Below are 16,509 nucleotides of genomic sequence, written 5' to 3'. Positions count from 1 at the left end.
AGAAAAAGAAAAGCGGCAGACAAATTTCGTGTTAACCTTGGCAAGATTTGTAGTCCATGGGTAAATTACGTAATCCACTTTGATAATTAACAAAACCCAAATGTATTCACAAAATAAAAGTCACGTGTTTTCCTTTTGGTATACTTTGATTTTACTTATTTGATCAATGTATTGCCAGAAACGACCTAGTTTCTCCGGTTAATATTGTGTGTATATAACAATTATGAAACGCCTGTCTTTGTGTTATATTTCTGCATAAAACAACAGCTGCCGTATAATCATTGTCTAATTTGAATAGATCGTTTAGAATTAATACCGTATCATATAACACAGCAACACAGCTAGATTCCGTTTGCCTCATAGCCCAGTCAGCTTTTAGAAGAATCTGGGATATCCCATCTCTAATTGCAACATAATCCATTTCACATACACCAATCTTGCAAAATCTCAAATAAAAACAAATCAAAAGTTTAGGAATTCCAATTATTTTTTAACAATATCGGAGGGTTTTTGAATTTGACCCTTGTAGGACCCAACATATGACATTTGATCTATTTGCCTATAGCTCAAGAATTGACAAGAGGAGGAACCTTTTTATGAGAGAAATACATTGGTATGGTTTTTAACCAGACTAAACCAGCACTGACATTTCATAAGCGGCTATTTTGGACCTATGCAAATACGGCACTGTTCCACTGCTTGAAATTTTGATACATTTTTGTGTGAGCTTTTGCGAGATGGATACATGTGAAATGGATTTTTATGCAGTTAGTGGTGGACCATTTCATAGTTTAAGTAGATTATCCTCTCTTGATGATTGTTTCTCGATACTGGGCCCCCAGCCTGTCAGACTTAAAATATCAAGGCCGCAAGCCCGACAGGGCTGAGGTCGGAGAAGTCCATAGTGAGGATTTGCAACTAATGGAGTTCCAATATATAATAGCCCCGCAGGACAAGAAAGCAACGCGTAACCTTAATGTAACGTTGACCCACAGATGACGTGTAGTCATCCTTAACTGCTTTATATAGTCAGTTTAAAGCCACTATACGGCAGTTGAGTTAAGAGATGAGGTTGTCATGGCAGTGGCGTAGCGTCATAGGAGCACAGGAGAGGGGGGCACATGCCCCCAATCGATCTGAAATTTAAAAAATCCCATAGGAAAATTGCCGCAAAACGGCTTTGTCCCCCAATCAGACCCGGTGCCCCCCAATCAGACCCGGTGCCCCCCCCCCCCCCATGTAAAGACCCACGCTACGCCACTGTGTCATGGTTGTGTGAGGGGTGGGTGGGGGTGCGTTTGTAAATACCCCCAAACCTACATATGGATACAAACATGACAAACGAGGCCACACTTCCGACTGTGGACGACCTCGATCTGCTGGATATAACCAGGACATCGCAAATAACGTAAAAATGCATTTAAACGGGTCCACCTATATGGGGTATCGGATGGGCCACGGTTGGATTGTAAGTGGTCTGGTGTGTGTGTGGGGGGGTGGGGGGGATGAGGTCCACGGTGTGTGAGTCCTCGGTTAGATAGTATTAAATCATATGCAGAATGAGGTCCTCGTTTGGAGGTATTTACAAGTGTGTGTGTGTGGGGGAGGATGCAAATTTGTATAACTCCTTAATTTATGTGTGTAACAGCTTAATTTGTCATATTTGGGATAAATGCACTATTCAAAGTCCATTTTTGTATGTTACTAAATTGCTGTAATTTCAACATATTTTTGTATGTATGTATATTCAGAATGTCTTATCAGTTTGTACCTGTTTTATACAGGGTCCCGAGTCTTGGAGATCAGCACTAGATACTGGAGAGGCTACCCTGGGTAAAGGAAGATGAGTCCTTATGACCCGAAGTTGGTCCAGTGTGTGAGAATGTTGGCCTCAAATATTCTTATTTATTAATTATAAATGTCATGCATGAATCACTGCTGAATCAACAAGATCGCTAACATGGGAGTCTGTACTCCAGAGGGCAGAATAACTAATGTCCTATATTTTCATTACCTTGTGAACTACTGTGGGTACAGGTGCACACGTACACTCTTATTTTGCCGATTGAAATAAAGTTGAGTCGCTCTGTAAAAATTCAAATCCTCTCTGTAATTGGCTGTCATGGTGTAATTCAATAGGTTGCAGCCCGTTACTCAGAAGACCCGGTAGTTAGAAAACCCGTTATTCAGAAAACCCTTTATTCAGTAGCGGGCCTTCTGAATAACGGACTTTCTGAATAGTGGGCTTTTTGTTGAATTTTATGTAAAAATCCCGCGACTAAGATTTTTTTCTGACTAGCGGGCTGTATCCAACCCTTACCCTAAACCCTATTGAAGTACCTCACTGAATAGATTCATCAGGTTTGTAGATATACTTTAAGGAAAATTTTCATTGAAACAAAACCAAATAATTTACTCACTATTGACGGTTTCGCCTATCATGGTCGACAGGCATCATCAGAATGATGATGGATGATCCTTACTTCCGGTAGGACGAATCCCGACTGTAGAGGGTGTATTTACAGCCAGGAGAGGATCATACACGTGACTCAGGTAGTGGGCCCCTCGTCTCTGTTCATGACGTTGGTTCCTTTTCTCCTGATCCATATTGATTCTTTGACATGTCTTGCGTTAGTATCACACTCCTTGCATAGAACTTTAGCATTGTCCCAATTGATAACATGGTTTTGTTGTACTGCATGGTCTGTTATAGCTGACTTAGACTGATGTGGAGTTAGGAGGCGAACAATTGAAGAAATGGGTCAACCTTTCCAAGAAAGAACTTACTAAGCCACAAGAGAGTGTTCTGGCAAAAGGTCTGAATTTTGCGCCGACTCCGGAGAAGCTTCCTTACGAGGATTACATCGTTGCTACAGAGTTAGCGTGCCGTAAGTTACCCAAAAATGAAGCTACCTTACTTAGATCTGAAATGGCCGGGGCCATGCGTAGTTCTAGACCCCCCAAATCTAACATCACCAGGGAGGAAAGACGTGCTATCAGTGAGCTCAAAATGACAAATCATTGCTCCTGTAGACAAAGGCAAAGCCACTGTTATTATGGAAGTGTCTGAATATGAGGACAAATTATCAGAGTTGTTGAATGATGAAAGAACCTCTCATCCGACCCTACTCAAAAGTACAAAAAAGAGTTAGTGTCTACTTTGAGTAAGCTTAAGAAAGAGGACAAAATCACCAGATCTCAATATGATCTCCTCTATCCCACGGCTGAAAACATATCCAGAATTTATGGTACCCCCAAAATTCATAAACCGGGTAACAAAGTTCGCCCGATTGTCGATTACACCGGTTCAATCGGTTATCAAACATCGCGTGCTTTAGCTGACATTTTAGCTCCTTTGGTAGGCGGTACGGAGCACCATGTACGCAATTCAAAACATTTAGCTGAAGATATGGTTGAAGTAATGGTTGAAGAAGGGGAGATTTTCAACTCGCATGATGTTGTTTCTTTGTTTACAAACACTCCCATCGACAAATCCCTTGAAGTGATCAAAGCTCGGTTAGAAAATGATAATACCTTGAAAGAAAGAACTCTGCTCTCAGCTACTGATGTGATGGTATTGCTGCGGTTTATCCTCACCACTACGTACTTTTTGTTCCGCGGGAAAATTTACAAACAGCGGTTCGGTGCTGCTATGGGTAGCCCGGTTTCCCCGGTGGTGGCCAATTTATATTTGGAATTTCTTGAACAACATGCCTTAGCCACAGCCCCGCTGGATTGTAGACCTCGACTCTGGAAAAGATATGTCGATGACATATTGGAAATAGTAAAGGAAGATCAGGTTGATAATCTCACCAGTCACCTAAACCAGAGCGATCCCACGGATAGTATAAAATTTACTTATGAGAAAGAACATGAAGGCACTATACCATTTTTGGACACTCTTATTGTCAAAAAACCAGATGGCTCGGTCAAGTTGTTAGTCTATAGAAAGGTCACCCATACTGACCAATACCTAAATTTTGACTCCCACCATCCCATACACCACAAACTGGGTGTAATTCGTACTCTATTAGACAGGATGGACAACGTAGTAACGGAAGACGAGGATAAGAAACTAGAAGAAGAAAAGATCAGGCAGGCGCTCGGGCGCTGTGGCTACCCCGGTTGGTCATTTAAGAAAGTGAAAGACAAAATGGCTAACAAACAGAACAAGCCTAACATCAAGAAAGACAGTACTAGTAATCCCACTAAGGGTTTTGTGGTGATCCCGTACGTGGAGGGACTCGCTGACAAAGCCAATCGGATCTTCCGGAAGCACGGAATAGCCACTGCCATGAAGCCCAACACTACGCTCCGCAAAATGCTAGTTCATCCCAAGGACAAAATAGATCCACTTAACACTACTGACTGCGTTTACGAAATACCTTGCGCTAACTGCAATCACTCCTATGTTGGTGAAACTGGTCGGAAATTTGAGACACGCCTAAAAGAGCACCGAAAAGAAACGGACAGGGTGTCTAAAACCAAAGCTAATTACACCCGGCAAACCCGTAAACAATCCGCAAGTGAGCAGTCTAAGTCAGCTATAACAGACCATGCAGTACAACAAAACCATGTTATCAATTGGGACAATGCTAAAGTTCTATGCAAGGAGTGTGATACTAACGCAAGACATGTCAAAGAATCAATATGGATCAGGAGAAGAGGAACCAACGTCATGAACAGAGACGAGGGGCCACTACCTGAGTCACGTGTATGATCCTCTCCTGGCTGTAAATACACCCTCTACAGTCGGGATTCGTCCTACCGGAAGTAAGGATCATCCATCATCATTCTGATGATGCCTGTCGACCATGATAGGCGAAACCGTCAATAGTGAGTAAATTATTTGGTTTTGTTTCAATGAAAATTTTCCTTGACCTATTGAAGTTGATATGTCGGCAAATGTTTATGATCATTGCTCGTCAGCCACCACACAATGCCTTATCGTTTACCATTATTTTATTCTTACATATGGAAAGGTTTCTATACAAAAACGATTCTCTTATAAACCATCATGCGCACAATTTCCACCTCGATACACTTGAGCACACATTTTCGTCCCAAGAGCTTCCAAGCAGAGAATAACAAGCAGTGAATGTCTCCACCACAGTCTTTGATTACACTACACGGTTGAGTGCATAGCAATGTGAGAGGTGTGGAGCTTCTAGCTGAAAAATGGGCCTCTTTGATTGTTTTTTGTCAAAACCTCAATTGTTCCCTTCATCCAATCAGATTTCTTTTTATATCAAACGAAAGCTAACACTTCCCCCTAAAAACATTCTCGTCACTAGATCAACAGATAACGCAATTCAATGTTATAGCAAGGCGAATGTGGTAAATCTGTTGAAAACTACCTATCCAAGCACATTTTTGACCAAAATGTAGGTTTTAAAAGTCAAAACCTCAAGTGTTCCTTACAATATTTGTCAAATTTTATGTCATTAAATAAAAAAGCACAGTTATATTGTCCATACAATGAGCAATGGCCAATTCTCTTTCAATTGCAAATCTTGTGCAAAAAGTTACTATTTTCGCCTGTTTTGTCATACGGTTGTAAATTCAATGAACTGTGACTTCGCTAAAAGAGCGCTTAAAACTTGATATGAGTTAATTTTAATCAATCTTCGATTAAAATAAAGGTTGTGCGAACTTTCTTGCCGAAATAATACGGCTGTTGCTTAAACGCATGTTATTCATGCTGATTAGAGTATTTGATATATACCCTGATTAGCCCTAAATATATACGAGTAATTGTGTGCTGTTTAAAACAAAAAATCTTAATCAGGCCAACAGTTTAATTTTGTTCTCCTAAACAATGTTTTCTTAATATCAGCGATAAGAGTGTAACAATATACCGTCTTTGTTTTGAGTCAATATGTGTGTTTTAATTCTCCAGCTACGCTGAAAGTTATCAGGTACACGTGGAGGGTTTGTGTATCCCAACAAAAGTAGTATGGCTGTGTAGTTTATCCTGTAGTTTATGTACATACGGATCTTTTAGGATGTAAATACTAAATGGCAGTCTTTGAGTCATTGCCATACAACACGCTTAGAACACCCAATGGAAAGTTGCTTTGAGAGGTGGTTCTCGGATAATCTTTCAAGGCCATATGACTACATTGTGATTGGCGGAGGTACAGCAGGATGTGTGGTAGCGTCTCGTCTAACTGAAGATCCTGAAGTAACTGTACTATTACTAGAGGCCGGTGGATGGGATGATAAATCGGAGATTCATATTCCTGCAGAGGCGAGTTCGTTACGTCAGACTAACATTGATTGGAAATATCTGGTAGGTGGATATTTGATTTATGTACCTTGATCACTACAATTATTATTTATGTACCTTGATCACTACAATTATTTTCCGAACACATTTGCATACAATAGAGACGTTACATTGCTTGTTCAATACCACTAAGCCACGTTGTATAGGCTGATAAAAGTATTGTATATGGCAGTCCATTCCATTTCCATTTCTTTCTGATGTAAGCAAGCCTCGCCTTGATGATGATGATGATGATGATGATGATAATGGATAATGATGATGATAATGATGATTATGGATATAAAAGTAATGATGATGAATTCTTTTTCACTAGACGATATCCCAAAGCCATGCATGTAAAGCAAAACTCGGAGAGCGAGACGAATGGTCATCTGGAAAGGTTGGTATATTAGATCAGGGACCCGTGTATTAGATCTATCTGTACATAATCATTGTCAATGCAGCACACCCAAAGAAGTGTGATGCCACGGTTGTTTGATGTGATCATTTTCAATCTATTCAATCCCATGCGGGAATTGTGATTTGTCTTATATCGGAGAGACGGGTAGGAAGTTCGCAAAGCGATTGGATGAGCACAAAACGGAGGCAGAGAAAATTGGTGATAACATAAAAACTAGAGCCACCAGGAAGGCTTCCCAATCAGTCGTCCATAAATCTGCCATTACAGATCATATGGTAGAAAATAATCATGTCATTGACTGGAAAGAGGCTAGGATCGTGGGCAAAGAGAGTAACAGGTACAAGAGGTGGATCAAGGAGGCAATTGCCATTAGGAAGCAGGGCAACACCATGAACAGAGACGAGGGGCAATACAACTTAAGTCACGTGTTTGACGATCTGATTTCCAATGGAAAATCAACTGGCAACTCCGTTGCCAAGCAGCAGAAAACATCAGCTGTACACAGATCGTCATTGCAACAATAGCATCGAAAAAGTAAACTGGTAATTTACGAAACGTCTGCATGTAAGTGGAATTTTATTGGACTAGTTGTATGAATTTACAAATAACAAAGATGTCAGTTATATTCCGGTCTGAAACTCTCAGACAATATTTTAAACATTAATAACATAACAAATTCGCAACAAACCCAAATTGTTAAAAAATCATCCCCGGGCAGATTTTTGGCTATTTCTCCATTTACGATCCTGCCCAAAAGTGTCTCCTTTTGACATGACACGTCACATTTATCAAAATTTCAAACAAAACATTATATAATGTTCAAGTTAAGAACTGGACAACACTAATAATTAATTATCACACTAATATGTGCATAATATTTCCTGCTCTTTTTTAACATAGATTTTCATTTATTTTTCAACTTATTTATCATTTTCTGCTTTTTTTGTGGTATTTTTATTCTATAAACTGTATATTTGTGTCCAAATCGAGGGCGCTATTTATATATGTTTTAAATTTAATTTAGCCAAATAATATACGTTATTCCTAAAATTTCATGATAAAAAGTTTTTTGAAAATTTTGTTGCTATTTGTTACCCCTTTTCTGATGTTTTTACGCCATTATACCAGTGTCTACCCCTTATAATGATGTAAACACGATGTACACCACATTTCGCCATAATGCATTCTAGAAACGCTTGCTGTTAGAATAAAATAAATTTTAATGCTAATTTATTGCACATTCTAGGGAAGCGTGGTTCCCTTTTTAAAATAACCGAGTGAGAGGGTTTTCAAGAAAATATTTTTCCTGTCAAAACTGAAGCATCCTCTGTATAAAAGAAAATCTACCAAAAAACGTTGACAACGTAAAGAAAGCAGCAAGTTTAAAAAGCCCCACCTCGGCTCACTTTTTGAAACTTGGTCCCATTTGTAAAACGTACTGATTTCCTGGAACTGATTTAAACTTTATCATAATATTATCAACTTCAAACATTTCCATATGTGTTATGAGTCTTTAATGTGCCGATGCGATATTAATTTGTAAGATCAGAAAGGTTATAATCTTGCTCTTGCATGGTAAGCCAACATCCTATATATGTTTTGTTTTATAATATTAATTTCATGATTAATGATCGAATTAAATAAATAACAAATAGGCATATAATGCCAGTCATGCTATTATTAAAACGTTGGAAGCGCTGTTGTTCAAAATGGGACCAAGTTTCAAAAAGTGAGCCGAGGTGGGGCTTTTAAACTTGCTGCTTTCTTTACGTTGTCAACGTTTTTTTGGTAGATTTCCTTTCTTTTTATGAATGAAGCCGAGTAGCTCCAAGCTTGAAAAGTCATCCGGTTACGAAGTACTACATAAGACGAATAAAACGAAAAATAGAAGTTTGAATAATATTATCCTTGATTTATGACAATAAAAAATACGAGTATATGTAGCTAAACCTATAAAATGTACGTGGTTCTTTGTAGCCCTGAGGCAATCTAGTTGGATATCCAAATTTCGCCGTTTGTGGTTCTTTGTAGCCCTGCAGGCAATCTAGTTGGATATCTCTATTGAGCGGCGGTTGTTGGCGGTCTTTCGCGGTTTGTGGTATTCCTTTATTCTTCAAGCCCTGTCCTCTATCGGGGCTAATTTATTGTTTAAGCTTGTTGGATATCCATATTTCGCGATGGGTGATTCTTTGTAGCCCTGCGGGGCAATCTAGTTGGATATCCAAATTTCGCCGTTTGTGGTTCTTTGTAGCCCTGCAGGCAATCTATATAGTTGGATATCTCTGTTGAGCGGCGGTTGTTGGAGGTCTTTCGCGGTTCGTGGTTATAATTTTCCTTATCCTTCATGCTTTGCCCTCTATCGAGGGCTAATTAATAGTTAAAACTTGTTGGACATCCATATTTCGCGGTGTGTGGTTCTTTACAGCCCTGCTGGGCAATCTAGTTGGATATTTCTATTGAGTGGCAGTTGTTGGCGGTTTTTCGCGGTTTGTGGGTTTAATTTGTAGGATATCCATATTTCAAGATTTCAAGGTTCCTGAGTCCTACGAGGCAATCTAGTTGGATATCCATATTAAGCGGCGGTTGTCGGCGGTCTTTTGAGATTTGTGGTTTTAATTTTCCTTTTAATTTCGGGCCGCCCCTCCTCTACATCCCGAGGATGGTTTTCAATAATTTAAATTATACGGTGTCAAAAATTACTATTACTTGGTATGATAATTTATCTTACCATGTTGACTTATTGTTTGTTTTTTAAGTCAACTGGACGTGACAAAATATCCTGCTATGTTGACATTAATTTGTTGCTAAATTGACTTGGCATAATAATTTATTTCGCGAAGACGACATCCATTTTTGGTATGTCGACTTAGCATGATAATATATCTTGCCATGTTGACTTGTTTGTTCAGTTGTCTTGGCGAGATATTTTATATCGTCATGTTGACATAATGCTGATAATAAGTCGACATGGCAAGATAATTATCTTGTCAAGTTGTGTCACATAGACGCTTCCGTACTATATATGCTTGATAAATGTTATTTGGATTTTTTTCCTGCTGGCCTTCCATACTAGCGGAACAATTTTCCACACCTACAGAGTGTTTGTAATCAACCTACCGGGACGGTATGACAATTGTCATGTTCTACGATAGCTGAAGATGACAGAGAGTCAGGTCTCTAAATCGATTCAACAACCATTCATACATATCACAATCATGTTTTATTGTCCTATTATCATGCGAATTTGTCCGTGGTAGGACAAAATATATTTAAATGAGAATAACAATGAGTAACGTCGTATACCCTATAGAGGGTATGCAATACTACGTCACTCATGACAGAGTCATCCTCATTTAAATAAAGTTCTGTCCTCCGTAAGGTACCACAGGGCAATTCGCATGATAATACAATAAAACAGAGAATAGGTATGAATGGTTGTGGAATCGATCTAGAGACCTGTCCCTCTGTCATCTTGAGCTATCTTAGAACTGTCCTCCAACATGTCTGCCATTTCAATTGTTATACCGTTCCGGTTGGTTTATTGCATAGGGTCTATAAATACCTGATCTAGTTTCTTGTGTTATTCAGATTTCTTTTGATCCTTGATGGTGTTGTATCACACTATGCTGTGTTTTTAAATTGCTTTAATAAAAAAAATAATATCACAATAGCACTGGATGTTTAAAATTATGTTATCCTTGATTAATGACAATAAATTGTTTAATAAAATATTGAAAAAAAAAATCAGTTGGTCACCGGGTTTCGAACTCGGGATAGCGTATCTGGAGTCAAACGCCCTAACCATTAGGCCACGGGCCTCTGCTGAAAATTGTTGTGTCGAAATACAGCATTTATTATATAAATGGATGCGTCGTCCGATAAGAACAAAAGAATTGTGAAAAATTTGATTTTTTTGGCGAATGGGGCTCAGAATTTGTATGTAGGGTATCTCAGAAACTGCTAGGGTATATTTGGAAGTGAATCTGAAAAAGTAGTGTGAAGGTGAGAACCAGGTAGACCTGTAGCAGTGTCCAAAAATTCTGGATCAGTTTGATTTGCAACTAATTTTCGCTATGAAATACCGCGTGAAATGGAAGCAAAAATATTTGTTTATTACGAACAATGATTGACTGTAGGATTGGTGGCCCTTTTGGAATTATTGAGTTGTCCAGATATTACACCTGGGACTGTAAATAACATTTACCATGGTTTTAGATACATTTTGTACCCAGCGCTAGCGAAAAATAACATCGAACAATAGAAGTCAAGTGTTTTAATGTTAGGTGTAAATATAGCAGGGGGGGTGACACCAAATTCACGGCTTTTGTTTAGCCACGCAAACCTATGGCAAATTTTGTTGGCTTGCTCTCAACAAAGTGAGGCAAGGTATCGATCGGTTATGAATAATTCACATCAACTCTTACTCAGCCCATGTGATTGAGGTCACCACATAAAGGTGTCGTAAGTTTAGCGAATCGAACCTGTTGAAGATAGTAAAAAGCGCCCCCAAGCAAGGTTAGACCGGGCGGAAGTGGGTCAACTACTATGATCCCATCAGGCCACCGTGATTTGTTTCTGCAAGAAAGCCTTTTAATTTGATAAGGGAATGTCTTATTGATATAGTAATGTCGAAATTGAAACTAACTATCGATAATAGAAAGGAAATATACGACAAGCATAAGATATGAAATACAGTGAGTATTTGAAGTCAAAAAATCATTTGACACTTCACGTGACCTTCCAAAATGGCACCCGCGGCAATAGTTTTTGCCATGTGCTTCCTCCCTGTGGAAAAGTATCCCGAAAAATATCAATCTGCACTAATACACTTATTGGTGTAGTCTGCCAGTATGAATTATTGTTGAAAAGTAGAATAGTACCGTAATTTTGACATTTAATTGTATACCGCCACTAATAATCCAAAAATCCGATCTTTATTCATCACGTCTATTGGCTCATTTTCTTACATTGAACTATTATAGGCACTTCAACATCGATGATAACCAGCGTACACCACAAGACCCCAAAAAAAAATCATATCACGTCAAGCCGTCTGTACACCTGTCTTCAATCATATAATAGATTGAATACAATACCGTTCTTTTCAAAGAGACTAATCTTACAGGTGCAAGTGATTAGCATTTCTTTGACATCTATGGTTCAATGCATCGGTAGGTCCTACTGCATGAACGTGAGTGCGGGCGATATAGTCAAAATTGTATTCATCTATTGTTATGGTAGTTAATCCGATTTAAGTACGTCACATACCCAGCGTGTGTGCAGCGTGCCTATAAACGTATTCTGTTAGGGAGTAGCCTACATTAAACAATTACAATTTCAAACTTTGTGATTGGCAATTCAGCATCGAAGTGGTTACGTAATTCTCTTGGTTACCGGATCACGCTATTTTGATATGCCTTCAAGTGCCATATACTTTGTGTGGTGATTGTTTCGATCGTGGTTCATAACTCAAGCGCGTGATCCCGTTGACATAGTAACATTACGTAACTTCGATACTGAATAGGCCCCTACCGGTAGGCCTACATTAAAAAAAAGTATGCATGGGTGACACCCAGGAGTATAGTATTTGTTTCCTTAGCTATATCATATTTTGATTGTTTCCGTTTGCCATAAATTAACACAGAATAAAAGCAAAAGTCACTGAAAAATAACATTTGTTGAAAAATCAACTAAGTTTAGGGAGTGTTCAGAAATACTTTGGTGGGGTGACAATATTTTTTCGTGTTACATATTTTAACCCCCCATCCCTCTTCGTGAACCAAAAACTTTGTTGACCCCGGTCTCACAAGTTAATGGACCTAAAACTGTTATGACCCCCACCCTCATATTTTAATATTTAAAAGTACAAAACTATTTTGCCCCCCCCCCCCCAACCTGTACCATTGTACATCAAACGATAGAGGAAATAATAGTATTATTCATGTCAGTGTTGTGAGTCGGTAAATTACCGGTTAATTTACATGGTAATTTAGTAAAATAGGGTAATTTTTTCTAATTAAAACTTCAAATAATATTGATTTTGTTAAAATGTACGTTCGGCACATAGGCCTACGCGTCATGGCCTACTCTGCCTGGCAAAGCTAATCTGGTCGGAATGTGCATAATAATTATGTTTCGTTCGGTAGCCGATACAAACGGAAACTACTCTGTCCCTTGATCAAACGTCTATTATATTAACGCCCTCTGGCCAGGTCAGACCATCATTTTAATAACAATATGCTATTAACATATGAATTGGACACATGCAAATTACGAAGTGTCACATCCTGATTTAATAATCCTTGAATATAGTCTCGCGGGAGCATATGTGACCCGGCAGCACAAACGAGCCGTAAATTCCCTAAATTGTATTCTGAGTTATGGTGTAAAATGTGTACGAAGGTCGTATTCATCGGTCACTAAAGCTGGCGGCGACATCTGTCTTATTTTGATAGTCACAACACCAATCAATAATCCTATTATTGAAGTGGATAATAAGCTTCTACCTTAGATGGCTATAGAACTTTTAATAACTCTGGTCTTTGTTTGCTTTTGCTAAATCCTTTTCAAGTGGCGGGTTATTTGTATAGGTATGCATAACCAACAATTAACAATGAGAGAACCTTCTTAAACCTCGTTGACTTGGGGATGATTTGAAATGACCGCCAATTATGACTGTTTGATATTTATTGCCAGCAATGTAGAAAAAGAGACACACATAGAAACGAAAAAAGCTATAATTTTGTTGAAGGAGCAAAGTTTAAATAACCATAACTCCGCTTCTGGATATCGTTTGAAGTCAAATGATATACCGTTTTTAAGTTTATGATGTTTATTTTTTAAACACGAAATAAAACAAAATTGACCGGGGGAGGAATTTACAGCTCATTCGCCGTGGACGGTCACATATGTTATTAGTCTTCTTTATCAGTCTTTTTTTTTTTAAAACTTGCTGGTCACGGCTACCGCGTGACTCTAATATGAATATTAACCGCACATCATATATAACGATTCGTGATACCCAATTGTGGCACATTTGATGTCGTTCATGAGGCAGAGAATTTTATTTCAATTATATACACGCCAAAATATTTTTTTAATTGAGCGAGAATGGCGATAGAAAAAACGTTGAAAATTCCATGTATAAATGACATTAGACCCAACAAATGATTACTGTTTCGTTTTTATGGTAATCTAATCTTTTATTTCCTGAAATAAAATTATGGGTCTAATGTGGGTTAATTGTATAATTGATGAAAACATCGACGTGTATAAAAGAAGCTACAAGAAAAATGGTGAGGCCACGCCACATTGATAATCTATGCTTTTAGTATACGGCGAGTTCGTAGCGCACGTGTGAATCAAAATCGATATACTATTGTCCCGATTATTGTGCGTGTATAGCCTCATTTATAAAACACGTAGTTATCAACAATTGAGCGCTATTAATACACATTAATGTTTTTAAACAAATAAAATTCCAAAATATGTTACGTTTTCTGTCTTTGCTTGTCACTTGGTATGTTGAAGTAATGAAGTTGCGATTATATTTTAAAATTTTCATTATGACACCATCAAGCCTGATAGCCGAGCGGTCTAAGGCGCTGGTGTTATGTCAATATCGTATAGGAGTACATTATAGCGGCTGATTGCAGCGTGGGTTCGAACCCCGCCGGCGCCTCTGACAAAATAAATTTCATTTATTTTTTTAAATTTCATATTATGTTAGGGAAATCTACCAAAAAACGTTGACAACGTAAATAAATCAGAAGTTTAAAAAACCCACCTCGGCTCACTTTTTGAAACTTGGTCCCATTTGTAAAAGGTACTGATTTAAACTTTATCATATTTACATCAATTTAAAACATTTCCAGAAGTGGTATGTATCTTTAATGTGCAGATGCGATATTAATTTGTAAGCTTTCTGGAACGACCTGAACGGTTATTATCTTGTTCTTGCATGATAAGCCAATATCTTTTTGTGTTTTGTTTTATAATATCATGATTAATGATTGAATTAAACGAATAACAAGTAGGCTTGTTTGTAATCTTGTTGGAAACGCTGTATTCTGTTGAAATAAAATAAAAACACTGATTTGCTGTTGGTGTTCAAATGGGACCAAGTTTCAAAAAGTGAGCCGAGGTGGGTTTTTTAAACTTGCTGATTTATTTACGTTGTCAACGTTTTTTGGTAGTTTTCTTTTCTTTTTTTGTATGTAGCCAAGCAGCTCCAAGCTTGGAAAGTCAGGTTATGAAGTGTACCATAAAACGAATCAAACGAAAAATTGTTGTTTTAAGTTGCCATTCTTGATTCATGACAATAAATAATTAAACAAAACTTAATCAGTCGTATATTATTAAAACTTGCTCGTCACGCGTGACTGTAATGTTCAGAGGCGTACACAATGATCAATAAACATTTTAATATACTTTAATTATTCAAGGCTACGTAAATATGTAAATAAAATGTAAATATGAACAACACACACCCAATGTTGACAATGCCAGAGAGAAACACATAGAGTAAATCCGATTTAGGCCTACTTCATGTCGGAACTGGTAAATGCGCATATTTAAGCCTATACTACGGAAGCGTCTAAATGCCCCAGATAATCGTGTTTTAATGTTGGTGGTTCTTTGTAGCCCTGCGGGGCAATCTACTTAGCTATCCGAATTTCGCGGTTTGTGGTTCTTTGTAGCCCTTCGGGGCAACCTAGTTGAATATTCCTATTAAGCGGCGGTTGTCGGCGATCTTTCGTGGTTTGTGGTTTTCATGAAGCCCTGCACTCTATCGGGAGCTAATTTATAGTTTAAGCTTGTTGAATATCCACATTTCGTGGTTTGTGGATCTTTGTAGCCCTGTGGGGCAATCTAGTTGCATATCCAAATTTCGCGGTTTGTGGTTCTTTATTTGCGGGCAACCTAGTTGGTATCAATATTAAGCGGCAGTTGTTGTTGATCTTTCGCGGTTTGTGGTTCTTTATAATCGAATAATCGATAGGCCTGCGGGCAATCTAATTGGATAACCCAATTTCGGGGTTTGTGGTTTCTTTGTAGCCCAGCAGGGCAATAGAGTTGAATATCGTGGTTTGTGGTTTTAATTTCCCTCATCAAGCCCTGCCCTCTATCGGGAGCTAGTTTATAGTCTAAGCTTGTTGGATATCCGTATTTCGTGGTTTGTGATTCTTTATAATCGATAGGCCTGCGGGCAATCTAGTCTTTCGCGGTTTGTGGTTCTTTGTAATCTTTCGTGTTTTGTGGTTTTAATTTCCCTCATCAAGTCCTGCTCTCTATCGGGAGCTAATTTGTAGTTTAAGCTTGTTGGGTATCCATATTTCGTGGTTTGTGGTTCTTTGAAGCCCTGTGGGGCAATAGTTCCATATCCAAATTTCGCGGTTTGTGGTTCTTTAGCCCTGCGGGGCAATCTACTTGGATATCAATATTGAGCGGCAGTTGTTGGCGATCTTTCGCGGTTTGTGGTCTTAATTTGTTGGATATCCATATAATCGATATGCCTGCGGGCAATCTGGTTGGATATCCAAATTTCGCGGTTTGTAGTTCTTTGTCGCCCTGCGGGGCAATCTAGTTTGATACCCCTATTAAGCGGCGGTTGTCGGCGATCTTTCGCGGTTTGTGATTTTAATTCCCCTAATTAAGTCCTGCCCTTTAGCCCTGTGGGGAAATCTAGTTGGATATCAATATTCAGCGGCAGTTGTTGGCGATCTTTCGCGGTTTGTGATTTTCATTTATAATATTTATATCAAATATAATTTCAGTCTGAGCTGTGAACAGAGCCACTGATAAATAAATAATAAATAAT

General features: G+C 38.5%; 2 protein-coding genes across 2 annotated transcripts in view; both read left to right on the top strand.

The window, feature by feature from the left end:
• The first annotated feature begins 3,421 nt into the window (after positions 1-3,421).
• Positions 3,422-5,908, top strand: LOC140166607 (uncharacterized). The gene is made up of 2 exons (XM_072190108.1): positions 3,422-4,627; positions 5,900-5,908. Exons 1-2 carry the CDS (start codon positions 3,422-3,424, stop codon positions 5,906-5,908), a joined length of 1,215 nt encoding a protein of 404 aa, XP_072046209.1.
• Positions 5,909-6,050: 142 nt separating this feature from the next.
• The window catches only part of LOC140165758 (glucose dehydrogenase [FAD, quinone]-like), a 34,946-nt gene continuing 24,487 nt past the window's right edge, over positions 6,051-16,509 (top strand). The window contains exons 1-2 of the mRNA XM_072189079.1: positions 6,051-6,292; positions 6,603-6,668. Of these exons, the coding sequence (XP_072045180.1) occupies positions 6,065-6,292; positions 6,603-6,668 (294 nt within the window). The 5' untranslated portion in view covers positions 6,051-6,064. The remainder of the gene's footprint in view (positions 6,293-6,602; positions 6,669-16,509) is intronic.

This window comes from Amphiura filiformis, chromosome 12 (assembly GCF_039555335.1).
Source record: "Amphiura filiformis chromosome 12, Afil_fr2py, whole genome shotgun sequence".
Taxonomy (NCBI): domain Eukaryota; kingdom Metazoa; phylum Echinodermata; class Ophiuroidea; order Amphilepidida; family Amphiuridae; genus Amphiura; species Amphiura filiformis.
Note: the sequence above shows the minus strand (reverse complement) of the source record. Positions and strands in the feature narration are given on the sequence as shown.

Coding starts and splice junctions, on each gene's coding strand:
- LOC140166607 (XM_072190108.1), top strand. CDS start 3,422: ATGGTTGAAGAAGGGGAGATTTTCAACTCGCATGATGTTGTTTCTTTG.